The sequence below is a fragment of the Dipodomys spectabilis genome, unplaced genomic scaffold (genome assembly GCF_019054845.1).
Source record: "Dipodomys spectabilis isolate Male_0828 unplaced genomic scaffold, ASM1905484v1 ptg000325l, whole genome shotgun sequence".
Lineage (NCBI taxonomy): Eukaryota > Metazoa > Chordata > Mammalia > Rodentia > Heteromyidae > Dipodomys > Dipodomys spectabilis.
The window spans coordinates 1,156,020-1,170,962 of record NW_024871002.1 but is presented as its reverse complement, the minus strand read 5'-3'; the positions used below and the strand labels follow the sequence as shown (position 1 = coordinate 1,170,962).

Sequence of the window (14,943 nt, the reverse complement as noted above, 5' to 3'; positions counted from 1 at the left end):
TTTTCCTCTTTAAATATTCACCTTTGGCTTATTATATTACTATAACATAAGCTATTAGATCTAGAATTCTGTCTAGAGAAAATATCTATTACAATGGCAGAGACCTTATTTTCTAATTTTAAAGTTCAATTTGGTTCTCATACCTAAATGATTGGTTCAGAGTACAGTATATAAGGCTTGGAATTTCAGTTTCACTTTCTGCTAAGCCTCTGTCTAATATCTGGCAGTTAAAATTTTCCAATACAAAACAGGTAAGTATACAAGGAAGGAGGAAATTCTAATATGAAAATTTCTTCAGACTAATAATATATTCATATGGTCATGAATTTGCAATGTCTCATTTATTTGCAGTTGAAAGAATGAATATTTAGGTGATTTATAGCCATATTTTAAATGTATTTCAGATATTACTAGTTATTTAGGAGATTTCCTGTCAATTCACACTTTTCACAAATTACTTGCTTACCTTTCTAATAGTCTTTTTTTGAAGAAGAGGATGGAAAAGAGTACATCTATAAAGAGCCAAAGCTTACTGGACTTTCAGAGATTTCCTTGAGACTTGTTAAACTTTATGGTGAAAAATTTGGCACAGAAAATGTCAAGATAATACAGGATTCAGACAAGGTAACATATGCCCTGCATTTTGAAATAATTGTTATTCCAGACTTGGTACATTGCTTTTAATTTTGTTTGTGTGCTGGTCATTGGGCTTGAACTCAGGGCCTGAGCACTGTCCCTGAGCTTTTTTGTTCAAAGTTAGTACTGCACTTGAGCAACAGCTCTCCACTTCCAGCTTTTTGGTGGTTAATTGGGGATAAGAGTCTCACTGACTTTCCTGCCTGGGCTAGCTTTGAACCACAATTTTCAGATCTCAGTCTTCTGAGTAGCTAGATGTGAGCCACTGTTGCCCAGCATGCTCCTGATTTTTCCCCCATTTTAGCTATGTGAAATATGAAACTAGAACCCTCCAGATAGTGGAACAAAGAATAGAGGTCTTGGAGTCAGAGACCAGAACTCAAATCTCCACTCTCTGTTATTTTGTAGTTTAAAAGCATGAGGAAGTTATTTAGCCACTCTGTTTTATTTTGTTCATTAGTAAAATGGAAATAATAGTACTTTTATCTTGTGGTTGTTGTATAGATTAAATAACTTAATATATGGAAAGTAATTAGAGTTGTTGGTACATAAATCACTGATATGGGAGCTAGTATGCTTAACAACCTAGCTATTATTATGTTTTATTGTACACCTTGATTCTTAGTTACATATTTTATTATTAAAATCATTTCAGGACACACAATTCTAAAATATCTGTAGTTCAATCAAAGTGATTATGGTTAAATTTCAAATGAAATAATGCTTTGGGTCTTGATCTAGAGGTTATTCATCTCACTTGGCCCTGCCAAACAGGGTACAAATGGTTCCAACTAAAGAGTCCCTTTGGGGCTGCTGATGTGGCTCAAGTGGTAGAGTGCTTGCCTAGCAAGTGCAAGCCTCTGAGTTCAAACCCCTGTAATCACCAAAACACTAAAATTAGAAGAACCCTTTTCACAGGGAATGCATAGTTCCCTATGGACCACACAGTAAGAATGCCAATCACTAGTTGCCATGAATATGCCCAGGATGAAAACTGATGTTTAAGGTAGGAAGGATGTACACAGTTTAGGATTTGTAGCAACAGCAATGTTTACTTTCTCTTATTCTTTAGTAAAATGTTCCTACTTTTTGCTTCTTGAATACTAAGATTACAGGCATGCACCAGCATACCTGGCCAGAACTTTTTCTTTATTTGCTAAACAAAGGAATATATCAGGTATTTACCTAGCATTACATTGTATTTGGTATTATAAATAATCAAAAGGCATTAAAGAACACAGATAGATGTTTCATAAGTTGTTTCCAAATACTGTGGCATTTTGTATAAATGATTTGATTTTTTTCTTAATTAAAGGCATTGTTTTTCTGCCAAAGATCAAAATTTGCTTAAGGGCACATGCAACTTGAACAGGATTTTGCTTTTATTTTCTAATATCTTAAAGGTATATGTCCTTAAAACCAACAGTTTCAGATTTAAGATTTCATCTTGTAGATGTACACATATGGATTTATGTTTAAAGATGTTTTCTGCTGTAAAATGTATATAGCAAATGTCCAGAAGCAGTGTAGCTATCTTAGTCCTTGTGACTTCAGTAAATGGCAACATTACCCCATGGTGGGTATAGTCATGTAGCTGTGAAAAGAAAGTGTCAATATTAACCTGTTAAGATACTAGATTTGGCCAGGTGCCAGTGGCTCAAACCTATAACCCTAGCTACTCAGGAGGCTGAGCTCTGAAGATACAGATCCAAAGCTAGCCCAGGCAGGAAAGTCCATGACACTCTTTGCATTGAACTGACAAAACTCTGGAAGTAGAGCTGTGGCTCAAGTGGTAGAGCATTAGCAAAAAAGCTAAAGGACAAGTTCAAGCCTTAGTTAAAGCACAGAGAAAAATGCAGGACTGAACAGATAGTGTTACATGAGTGTTAAAACTAGAAGTTTATATACACTCATATAAGCTTAAGAAGGCTCTGGAATCAAACATATAAAATAATTACCATAGTTACCTCTGAGGAGTGAGACTTCGGTCTTGGCTAAGAAGGGGGAATTTTTGCTATTTGTGTATACCTCGTATACTGTTTAAATGTGTTTATATATGTGTGTGTGTGTGTGTGTGTATATAAAGTTTGAAGCTATCTTCTGAGGTTTTTCTGGAAGCATCTAGCTTTTCAGTGGGAGAGAAAAGACAGTTAATGTCTGGAGATTGGTAAACAACAGCAGAAGGTTGGAGACATTTCCTATCCCCTGTCCATATGCTTGCACACATGGAGGAAGAATAGATACATCTAATTAAAGTCACATCAGTGATTTCACTATAGAACTATATTTTTATTTAGGTGGTATTCATATAAATGCATGGGTATTTTAACATTTTAGAGATAAGATTATAAAACAATGTTCAATCTGATCTCAATTTTCAAATACATGTACACAGAAAAATAAGACTGGAATGAAATAAGTGAAAATGCAAATATAATAGTCATTATGGTAGGATTACAGCATTTTCTACTTTCTTTCTACGTTTCATTTTTCCTTTGGTGGTCCAGGGGTTTGAACTCAAGGCCTCACTTTTAGTAGAATGAAGCAGGTACTCTACCACTTGAGCTATGCCTCCAGCCCTTTTTGCTTTGGTTATTATGACATAAGAGTCTCACTTTTTGCCTCAACCTGCCTGCACTTTGACCCTCCTATTTACACTTCCCACTTAGCTAGGGTGATAGCATGTGCCACTGTACCTAGCTTTTTACTAGTTCCAATATGGTTCATTTGAACTTGTTTGCCCCAACTTTTTTTGCTTGGACTGGCTTGGAAATGGGATCTTCCCAATCTTCACTTCTTGAGCAGGTAGGATTGCAAGTGTGAGTCACCACACACAGCTTATTTTCTTTCACCATGTCCGTTGTCTCCAAATGGGTTTCTCTAACTTCTTCATAATCAGAAAAAAATAGATCCTTAAAAAAGAACAAAGTTCTTCTGTAGATGTCTATTCAGTTGGTAGCACAATCACAATAGCATCCTTGCCTACATGGTCTTAAAGGAGAAAATTACCAATACTTCCTTTTTCCTTCCACTGAATTTTTTGGTAATATCTTATCTCATAGGTTAATGCCAAAGAACTCGATCCAAAATATGCTCATATCCAAGTCACTTATGTGAAACCATACTTTGATGACAAAGAACTCACAGAAAGAAAGACAGAGTTTGAAAGAAATCATAATATCAACAGATTTGTTTTTGAGGCTCCTTATACCTTATCAGGCAAAAAGCAAGGCTCTGTGGAAGAACAGTGTAAACGCCGTACAATCTTGACAAGTAAGTAGGCCTCTTTCATGTCCACTTTTTATTTGTCTTGGTCCTTTCTGGTATATACAAGTACTGGCTGTCCAACAGAAACACATAACTGAAGTTTTAATCATTTGTTGTTTGACTATTCAAAGTTTGTACAAAAATGTCCTTGTAACAAACAACTGTTTTCTCATGTCACTCATAGTTGCTTAGAGGTGTCTCATAAAGAGAACCTATCTCTCAATCCTGAAGCAATCATACTGGATACCCTGAAGTATCTTTTAGAGAAAATGTGGGGAGAGTTAAATACACTGGATTTTTATTTAATTCAGTTGAACAAATTATTATCTAAAGAAAAATAATCAATCTTAACATTTTAATAGCATCAAACTCATTTCCCTACGTGAAGAAGAGGATTCCTATAAACTGTGAACAACAGGTTAATTTAAAACCAATTGATGTTGCTACTGATGAGATAAAAGACAAAACTGCAGAATTGCAGAAGCTTTGTTCCTCTGCTGATGTGGATATGATTCAGCTTCAACTTAAGTTACAGGGCTGTGTTTCTGTTCAGGTATGTTGATCACCCAACATGGATTAAAGTGTTTCTTTAAAAAAAACTTTTATTGTTATTATAAAGGTGATGTACAGAGGGGTTACAATTACCTAAGTCAGGTAAAGAGTATATTTCTTTTTGGACAATGTCACCCCTTCCCTGGCTCTCTCCCAATTTTTCCCTCCCATCCCCACCCACAAATTATATAGTTCATTTTCAACATGGTATCTAATGAGTATGAGTTCTGCATTTATTTGTCCCTCTGTTTGTGTGCCCCCGTTATCCTCCCAAAGACAGATATACAAACAAACAAGAAATCAAACAAAAACATCAACAAAGAAAAAAACTCTTGTTTACATTTCTGGAGTTCATATCAATTTTTTTTTTGTCGGTCGTGGGGCCTGAACTCTGGGTCTGGGCACTGTCCCTCAGCTCTTCAGCTCAAGGCTAGCGCTCTACCACTAGAGCCATAGTGCCACATCCAGCTTTTTCTGCTTATGTGGTGCCAGGGCCTCATGCATGCAAGGCAAGCACTCTACCACTGAGCCACCTTCCCAGCCCATCAATAAATATTTTATATGATCAGAGTAAAATGTTTCTTGTTGTTTCTCTTATTTCATAGGGGTATAGAGCTAGCATTAATTGTTGTTGTGTGCTATGTTCTTACTGAGTACAATACTCCTTATGTCCATTTTTGTTAATGTAATAGAGAAGTTAAGTTTCAGTTCTACAATTTTTTTTCTTTTTTTCTCAATCGTGGGGCTTGAATTCTGGGCCTAGTCACTGTCCCTGAGCTCTTCAGCTCCAGGCAAACATTCTACGACTTGAACCACAGCCCACTTCCAGGTTTCTGGTGGTTTATTGGAGATGAGAGTCTCACGGACTTTCCTGCCTGGGCTGACTTTGAACTGGGATCCTCAGATCTCAGCCTCCTGAGTAGCTAGGATTACAAGCATGAGCCACTAGCAGCTGGCTTAAATTCTATAAATTTTATCTTAGGTCAGAGAGCTTAAACATAAATTTCTATGACTAGGTAAGCACTATTATTTACATATCAGAAATCATTAATTTATTAGAGTATCATCTTTCCAGATAATTTGCTTTAATGATTTTTTCAAATAAATTTGTTGGAAGTATAGTAATAACAGGTAATAATAGTAATATAGTGCTGGACACCAGTGGCTCACACCTGTAATCCTAGCTACTCAAGAGGCTGAGATCTGAGTATCACAGTTCAAAGCCAGCCCATCAGGAAAGTCCGTGAGACTCTTATCTCTAATAAACCACTAGAAAACTGGAAGTGGTGCTGTGGCTCAAGTGGTAGAGTGCTCGTCTTGAGCTGAAGAGCATAGGGACAGTGCCAAGCCCAGAGTTCAAGCCCCATGACTGACAAAAAAAAAGTAATATAGTAATATAATGAAATAGAATAGAAATATATAATAGTAATATAATAATATATAATAACAAATAGGTTTCTTTGTGTTTTGGTATATACCAGGCAAGTTTCTATCACAGAGATACACAAGATTTACAGCCCTTAGGGGTTTTAATAAAAAAAATGCAAGACCTTCAATTACATGTTGATAACTCTTTCATTTTTCTCCCTTTGTAATTAGGTTAATGCCGGCCCATTAGCTTATGCAAGAGCTTTTTTAAATGAAAGTCAAGCCAGCAAGTATCCACCTAAGAAAGTAAATGAGTTGAAAGACATGTTTAGGTAAGTGTTTTGTAGTGGTTCCACTACAAAACCTCTATTCTTTCCTCCGTTTTCTTCTAAAAACAACAGCAAAGAAGCTGGGTACCAGTGGCTCACACCCATTATCTTAGCTACTCAGGAGGCTGAAATCCAAGGAGCCAGGTTCAAAACCAGCCCACACAGAAAAGTCTATAAGATTCCTATATCCAATTAACTAGCATAAGCCCAGAAGTAGAGCTTTGGCTCAAGTGGTAGAGAGCCAACCTTGAGCAAAAAAGCTAAGGGACAGTACCCAGGCCCTGAGTTCAAGCCCCTCACAAAATAAAACAATAAAGTGTTCAACAAATCCTTCCAAAAAAGTACATTCTCTGTCTATGCTTTCATACTATTTACATGTCCTCTGAATAATATTTTAAGTAGTGAGGAAATGCATAGTCTACTTCATATTCTAGAATATCACCAATGCCCCAGTGACACAAGAGATTAAATATGCCAACTTACTTTACTGCTTTGGATATTTTGGACACAAACAAAAGCCTACATTTATTACATGATTTCCTTCTTTGCCCGATTGACCTTGTGTTATAGCATTTTCAGACCATTTAGGGTAGGAGTAAAAGTGGAATTGGACGAGGTCCATCAGCTTGTTGCTGTCCCGTGTCTTTAATTCTATTTGCCTTCTGCCCGTCTAGGACATGTGCTGTCTCGTGTACAGCAAGCATCCCAGTAAGCTAAGGTGTGTCTGAAAGGTCATAGATTAGAAAACAGTCTATATATAAAAGGAAAAGCTGCGGGCGTGGCTCAAGGACTGGGGCACCTGCCTAGCAAGTGAAAGGCCCTGCGTTTAACCCCAGTACTGTTTCAGAACAGTTTGCATTCAATTTATATTCAGAACAAGAGAAGCAATTGAGTCAAACACACATAAGAAAGATCAAACCTATTTACTCATTGGCTTCTAATTTATATTATTTCCTTTTCCTATCTGTATGTCCACACCTATTCCAGTTTGCAGAGTAACCAGAAGTCATTCATTGGCCAATATTTATTAATTATGCATGCATAGATGAAAATTCCTGTAAGCCCAGCACTTGGGAGACTGAGTCAGGAAGATCAATAGTTCAAAGACAGCCTCAGCAAGACCTTGTTTCAAAAAATTTACTTTTAGGTCAGGGGCCGGTGGCTCACACCTGTAATCCTAGCTATTCAGGAGCCTGAGATCTGATTATCACAGTTCAAAGCCAGCCTGGGCAGGAATATCTGTAAGACTCATCTCCAATTAACCACCAGAAAACTGGAAGTGGCATTGTGGCTCAAAGTGGTAGAGTGCTAGCCTTGAACAAAAAGAGGTCAAGGACAGCACCAAGGCCCACAACCAACAGAATTGTTTTCCTTTTAAATATACATGCATGCCATATACAAAAGAATCTTACTAGTTACTATAACAGTGATATAAAGCATATGAACAATAAGGCACTTTGTCCCCTCAGATAAAATCTATGGACTTTAAACATATCTCCATGAAATAAGGAAAACTACTTTTTCATTGCGCCAGTACTGAGGTTGAACTCAGGGCTTCATATTAGCTTTTTTGCTCAAGGCTGGCATTCTACTTCTGACTTTTTGCTGGTTAATTGGAGATAGGAGTCTCAGATTTGTTTGCTTGGGCTGGCTTTGTACCAGGATCCTCAGATCTGTCTCTTGTATAGGTAAGATTACAAATGTGAGCCATCAGTGCCCAGCTGAAAATACTTTTATGATAAACCTTCACTTCTCTGTTCCTTTCTTAGTAATCTAGGGAACATATTTCATGTCATAGCATCCAGCACTGTATTGGATGCAACAAAAGCTCCAAACCAATTATTTCCTATCTACAGATAAAGTGATGTTAGTACACAACCAGCCAGTATAATACCAACAACAGAGGTAAGGAAATAGGCTTCCTAGAGAATATGTGTTAGATGCCAGTGTTTAACTCCCAGGGTAAAGGTAGAAAAGAAAGGAGAAGGTAGCTCAAGACTTGGGAAGTAACAAGAACAACTACAGTGAGAAATTTGAGAACTGAAATCTTCTTAAGTAAGTCATAGCTTACTAGATTGTTATTATATTGATTGTCAATGAAAATCCCCAAGAATAAGTAATAAAATTTGTCTTTTTTTCTCCACAGGAAATTCATACAAGCATGTAGCATTGCACTTGAACTAAATGAGCGGCTAATTAAAGAGGATCAAATTGAATACCATGAAGGGCTAAAGTCAAATTTCAGAGACATGGTGAAAGAATTGTCTGACATTATCCATGAGCAGGCAAGTCATGAGTGGTTGAAACTAAAAACAAGATCTGGGGGCTCCAAAATGTTAATTAGCAAAGTCTCTTAGCCTGGAATGTATTACCTTGAAATTCCTCAGTATTTTAAAAGTTGTTTGTAACTTCCCTAAGCATTTAAGTGCTAGAAGGAAAAGCAAATTTGCAGCAATGATCTAAAACTGCTCTGGAAGCAATGCTCAGTGCTGAGCCATTTTGTTCTTCGTGCTATAGTGACATTAGAAGCAACTGGCTGAGAAATGCCAAATTGATCTACTAGGGTAAGAGTACTAAAGAAATGAAATGATGGTCTCCAGACCATGTCACCATGTCATAGCTGTACAAAATTAGATTTAGTGTTTTAGGTGAGATCCTGAGTGATTTCCAATACTTAGGAACTGACCTATTACAGCCTATATACAAATCTTAGCATGTTAACCTATCACTAAGGGTTAGTGCCAGTTGCAGTGGACTTAGAAAAACACAACCTAAAAAATATAAAAGTAAACCAGGTACCACTGGCTCACACCTGTAAGCCTAGCTTCTCAGGAGGCTGAGATCTTAGGATTGTAGTTCAAAACCAGCCAGGCAGGAAAGCTTTGAGCAAAAAGCCCAGGGACAGCATGTGCATGCATATGTGTGTGTGTGTGTGTGTGTGTGTGTGTGTGTGTACGTGCATGCATGTGAAAAACTTGATTATCCTTAGATCCAAATTATGTAATCATATAGTACTTATCACCTTTATATATCTATTGCCTTCATTTTGAAAATCTGAGTTCTCCTGGATTATGTTGATTATCTTTGTTCCTGCACTTTGTACATGGATTGTCACTTAGTCATTTAAACATATTAAGCATGTTTGTAAATTGACTGAGCCTTTTAAGCTTCTCATAAAATTTCTTTCATTTCCCCACTAATGAAAACACCCAATAGGATAAATACTTGCTTCCAAACTGAATTTTTAAGATTATTAAAGATGGAGCTGGTGTAGAGCTTAGTGGTAGAATGCTTGCTTAGTATATGCAATGCCCTATGTTTCATCTCCAGAACTGCAAAAGACAATTAAAGATTAAAATAAACAAGGATAAGCCAGGTGCTGATGGCTCATGCCTATAATCCTAGCTACTCAAGAGGCTGTGATCTGTAGAATTATAGCATAAAGCCAACCAAGCAGAAAAGTCTGTGAAACTCCCAATCTCCAAAGTAACCACCAAAAAGCAGGGCCGGAGCTGTGTGGCTCAAGAGGTAGAGCACTAGCCAAGCAGCAAGCTGCGCAAGTGGGAGACCCTGAGTTCAAACCCAAGTACCAACTCCCCCAAGAAAAGGGGTAACTACAGTGATTCTGAAAATATTTTGTAAGGCTGGTCCTATGCAATCTGCATTTCAGTGATTGAAAGTTATTGCTCCTTGCAGGAGGATCTCACACAAAATTTGCCCTCACCAGTGCTTGATATCCACAGAATTGTGGTTCCATGATGAGAAAAATCTAGTAAAAAAAACAAAATTCTGTGACAACAGAGCTAGTTGGCTTTCAATCAATTTCTTGAATACCTAAACTTCTTTTTAATGCTGTATTCTTAGAGTGTGTGGGAACCTTAGTTTGAATTCTCTTTAAGTCTGCAGTGAAGAGTTTGTTTCTCTGACCATTGTCATCTCTATAACATGAAAAGTCTGGATCAGCTAGACTTTCATCATCCTGTGGAGTTAGTGAGACCGGCTACTATAGCAGTCCTCTCATACACATTCTTGGTAGCTGGGAATGATGTTGTATGTTAGAGCCCAGAATCACTGTTCTGTGTCATCTTTTTGCCATCTTTACTTGCGTTAGTCTTCTTAGGAATAGATATAAACAGCTCTAAGGCCCTTTTCTCCTTCTCAAAGCAGCCAAGTGATCAGAACTAGGAAGGCAAGGATGTTCTCCCCCATTCTTTCGGGTATCTTGGACTGCACATAAGCACAGTGGAGGTATACCTCTCTCTAAATATCACAGTTCATGTGACTACACATAGACTACAGAGATGGCTGCTTGAAATGATCTTGTTGAAAAGTTTCTCATAATATATAGAAAACATAGCTACAATCTTTTTTTCACAAATGACATACAAAAAATACAGTATTAGAGCCAGGTGTTGGTGGCTCACACCTGTAATCCTAGCTACAGGAGGCTAAGATCTGAGGATCACGGTTTAAAGCCAGCCTGGGCACGAAAGTCCGTGAGACTCTGATCTACAGTTAACCACCAGAAAACCGGAAGTGGCACTGTAGCTCAAGTGGTAGAGTGCTAGCCTTGAGCTGAAGAGCTCGGGGACAGTGCCCAGGCCCAAAGTTCAAGCCCCATGACCAACCATAAAAAAAATACAGTACTGTTTTCAGCCAATGTATACTGACAGCTACATCATTTGTATACTCCTACAGGATCTAATCTTACAAATAAATTATTCAAATGAAGGCACATTATTTAATTATTCCTACTGTAATCAAGCTACTTAGAATGAGCCAGGTGCTTGTAGTTCATGCCTATAAATCCTAGCTACTCAGGAGGCTGAGATCTGAGGATCGTGGTTCAAAGCCAGCCCAGGCAGGAAAGTCTGTGAGTCTCTTGTCTCTAATAAACTACTTAGAAAAAGCCATAAGTGGTACTGTGGCTCAAGTGGTAGAGTGCCAGTCTTGAGCACAAAGAGGCTTAGGAGCAGTGCCCAGGCCCTGAGTTCAAGTCCCAGGCCCAGCGCCCCCACACACCAAAAAAAGAATACTTAGAATAGTCATTTTCCACCCCTTGAAGCATAAGTTTTTCAAATTGGCTATGATATTTCACACCTGTTTATACTGGTTATTCCCATAAACATAATTATTTTTCTTAGTTGTAAGGTTTAACTCCTTATATTGCATATTGTTAGATAACCAAGAAAATGCTAGTTCTTACTGGTTTATGTATATGCAAACTATTGACTTTATAATGAATTGTTATTTTTACTTCATTATATTTTTTTCATTCGTTTGGTTTGAACTCAGGTCCTGGGCACTGCACTGTCCCTGAGCTTTTCTGCTCAAAGCTAGCACTGTACCTCTTTGAGCTACAGCCCCACTTCTGATTTTCTAGTGGCTAATTGGATATAAAGAGTCTCATAGACTTTCTGGCTCAGGATGGCTTTGAACCGTGATCCTTAGATCTCACCCTGGATCCTCAGATCTCAGCTAGGATTACAGGCATGAGCCACTGCCACCCCGCCAAGCTTTAGACTTTTTAAAAAGAACTCATATTATCTTAAAACTATTCATTACAAGCTGGGCACTGATAGCATACTCCTGTAATCCTAGCTACTCTGGAGGCTTATAGAACAGATGATAGTTTGAAGCCAGCCCAGGCAGAAAAGTTCTGAAGATCATCTCAAAAAAGACCAGTAAAAATCTAGGCTGGGAGTATGGCTCAAGTGGTAGAGCACCAGGAGAGCAAGCACAAGACCCTGAGTTCAAATCCCGTTATTTCCAAAAACTGAACCAAACTAATCATTGCCAATTTCTTAATTAAATGCAATTGGCAATGGTCATTTGTAGTGTGTTTAGTATGTTTTGTAATTTGTGACACCTAACCACTTAAACCTATCATATGCTTTAAGATTAATGTCATGACAAGACGAAATTTTATCATAGGCTTAATAATATAATGATTTGTGAGAACATAAGTGATGTGACCCTAGGCCATTTAATGGCTCAGTGCTGAAGTCTCAAAGCTAAGCTGAAAACCCAAGTTTGAAAGCTTGAGCCCTAAGTTAATACTTGAAGTGGGTGGAGATGGTATATATATTGTTATCTTCCTCCATCTAATTTAAACATAAGAACTCTGTCACACAAAATGGTTAATTTAAAAAATATAGTAATACTGGGAATGAACATGTTTGTGTATTTATGAAACCAGAAAATGATTTTACATTAGTGAAGTTGTAGATTTCCAAGAAAATTCTGTGTTGCTTAGCTTAACTAATCTCAATGACTTTAGAAAAATGTACTTCTGTCTTTGTGTGTGTGTGTGTGTGTGTGTGTGTGTGTGTGTGTGTGTGTGTGTGTGTGTGTGTGTGTGTGTGTGTGTGTCCTGGGGCTTGAACTCAGGCCCTAGGTGTGGTACCTGAGCCACCAATGCCCTACTGCACTTCTGACTTTGATCTTCATTTAGTAGTACTTCCAAGTCTCCAGGGAAGAAGCTGGGGTATCTGAATGTTTAAAAAGCTCTCAGGTGAAGCCAGGCACCAGTGGCTCATGCGTGTAATCCTAGGCATTCAGTAAGCTGAGATCCTAGGATTGTGGTTCGAAGCCAGCTCTGGCAACAAAGTCTTTGGGACTCAACTCCAAATAACCACGAAAGGGACAGAAGTGAAGCTGTGGTTCAACTGGTAGAGCACTAGCCTTGAGAAGAAAAAGAAAGAAAGAAAGAAAGAGAAAGAAGGAAGGAAGGAGAAAGAAAGAGAAGGAAAGAAAGACCCTCAGATGATTCTGGGCCCTATTATACTAGAAGATAAAACTCTTATCAAAGAACAGTAGTCTATTGTTTTGAGCTCTTTTGATGACCATCTGTTAAAACACTTCTTTCAATATTGCATTATCTCTCTTTTTATGGAAATTTGCATTTTATGATCTCCTGTTTTACTTAATGAGTAACCAGATTTCTTTTCTGCTTTTTTGCTATGCTGCCTTTGTAACACAGCTCTGAAGACTTAAGTCTGGTAATGTTATCCTTTGCTCTTTCTGCTTTCTGTCATTTTCAAATAGCTCATGTCAGTGATCCATTGAAGTATGCCTGCAATTTCATATACACAGTCTTTTTTTGGCAGTAGCAATGTTGTTCCATAACTGTGCATATTTCTTTTGTTTTAGATATTACAAGAAGACACAATGCATTCTCCCTGGATGAGCAACACATTACACGTGTTCTGTGCAATTAGTGGTACATCAAGTGACAGGGGTTATGGTTCCCCAAGATATGCTGATGTATGAGTAAAAGTGGATGGCAATGGCAATGGGACTGGTATTTCTCAGGAATATTCGGAGCTGTGCAAATGTTAACGTTGAATGATTTGATATATACATGGAGTGTTTTCTCCTGACACCAAACTTTTCATGCTTTCAAACAGGGTGCTTACATATTTTGTAACTATTTAAGCAACTTGAAAGTGCCTGGAAATTTGCACCACTGTGCTTGGTTTGTACTTTTTTTAGGTAAATCTATATGCTGAAATGTAGAGCTCAGAAATCATTTTCATTTTGCTTAATTATTGCTTATAGTCATAATGGTACTATGTAAAATTGTATAATGGAATACAATAAAAGGTCAAAACTTATTTGTAATTAGAAGTGAAGGAAATAATGCTTTCAAGTTAGCATTTTTTGCTTGACAAGAAATCACTGGAGAAGAAAAAGGATTTGTGTGTGTGAACTTGTGTGTATGTGTGTATACATGTATGTGTGCTGGTCCCTCAGGTTGAACTTAGAGCCTGGGCACTGTCCCAACTTTTTTCTTACAGCAAATACTCTACCACTTGAGCTACAGTTCCAGCTTTTGGCTTTTGATGGTTAATTGGAGATAAGACCCTCACAGACTTTCCTGCCCAAACTGGCTTCAGTCCACAATCCTCAGATCTCAGCCTCCTGGGGGCTAGGATGGCAGGCATCAGCCTGGGCAGGAAAGTTAACCACAAAAAGCCAGAAATGGAGCTATGGCGCAAGTGGTAGAGCACTAGCCTTGAGCAAAAAAGCTCATGAGACAACGCCCATGCCCTGATTTCAAACCCCAGTTCTGGCACACAAAAGAATAATATTTCAAGCTGGAGAGACAAGTTGAATTCTTGCCTATTAGTAGTCAAGGTTGAACTAAAGGAACCAAAAACATTATTTACTAGGAAAATTTCAGGACAATATCACGATACCCTACAAATACCATGGTCACTGTTCTTAGTTTGGATGGTAAGTGTAGAATTCAAGAGATTTTTATGTTACACAGGTCTCTCAGAAAGCAATAATTATTGCCAAAGGAATGTGAGGCTGTCCATAAAACTAAACAAAACATTTCTGAGAATTTGTAGTCCATACAGCCTATGCAAGCTCAAAGCATTTTATCAGCAGTCCAAGGTGGAAATTTTGCAGTGATTAGTTTCTTCAATGGCAAGGTTAACCAGCATTTTGACAGAATTTGGTGGGTGTGGCACACCTTACATCAGTATACCCAGCCACCACAGATTTAATACCTGCTAGTTTGGGATTACTTTTCTATCTCAGATTACCCCAATCATTCTGAAGAAACCAAGGTAATTCTAAACATTTTTAGCTGGAATTATTCATAGAATTTTTGACTGTCTTCCATAAATTTCAAGTTCTATTCTTAATTCCTTCCATAGTTTAGCTTATTTTATAGGCAGACAAACAGGCATTAAACTCTAACAGGATTGTCTGGAGCCTTGGCTTTTTAAATACTTTGAGGCAGGTTAAATCTGAGAGATTATACTCTTTGGCTCAGCCA

The 14,943-nt window shown here is 37.8% G+C and overlaps 1 protein-coding gene across 4 annotated transcripts in view; it reads left to right on the top strand.

Annotated features, from left to right (window-relative positions):
* The window catches only part of Dock11 (dedicator of cytokinesis 11), a 197,578-nt gene extending 183,803 nt beyond the window's left edge, over window positions 1-13,775 (top strand). For all 4 annotated transcript variants that reach the window (XM_042702479.1, XM_042702477.1, XM_042702478.1 and 1 more), the window contains 6 exons: window positions 478-624; window positions 3,699-3,909; window positions 4,266-4,456; window positions 6,055-6,155; window positions 8,299-8,437; window positions 13,305-13,775. In XM_042702479.1, coding sequence (XP_042558413.1) covers window positions 478-624; window positions 3,699-3,909; window positions 4,266-4,456; window positions 6,055-6,155; window positions 8,299-8,437; window positions 13,305-13,424 — 909 coding nt within the window. In that variant the 3' untranslated portion in view covers window positions 13,425-13,775. The remainder of the gene's footprint in view (window positions 1-477; window positions 625-3,698; window positions 3,910-4,265; window positions 4,457-6,054; window positions 6,156-8,298; window positions 8,438-13,304) is intronic.
* Window positions 13,776-14,943: the final 1,168 nt, after the last annotated feature.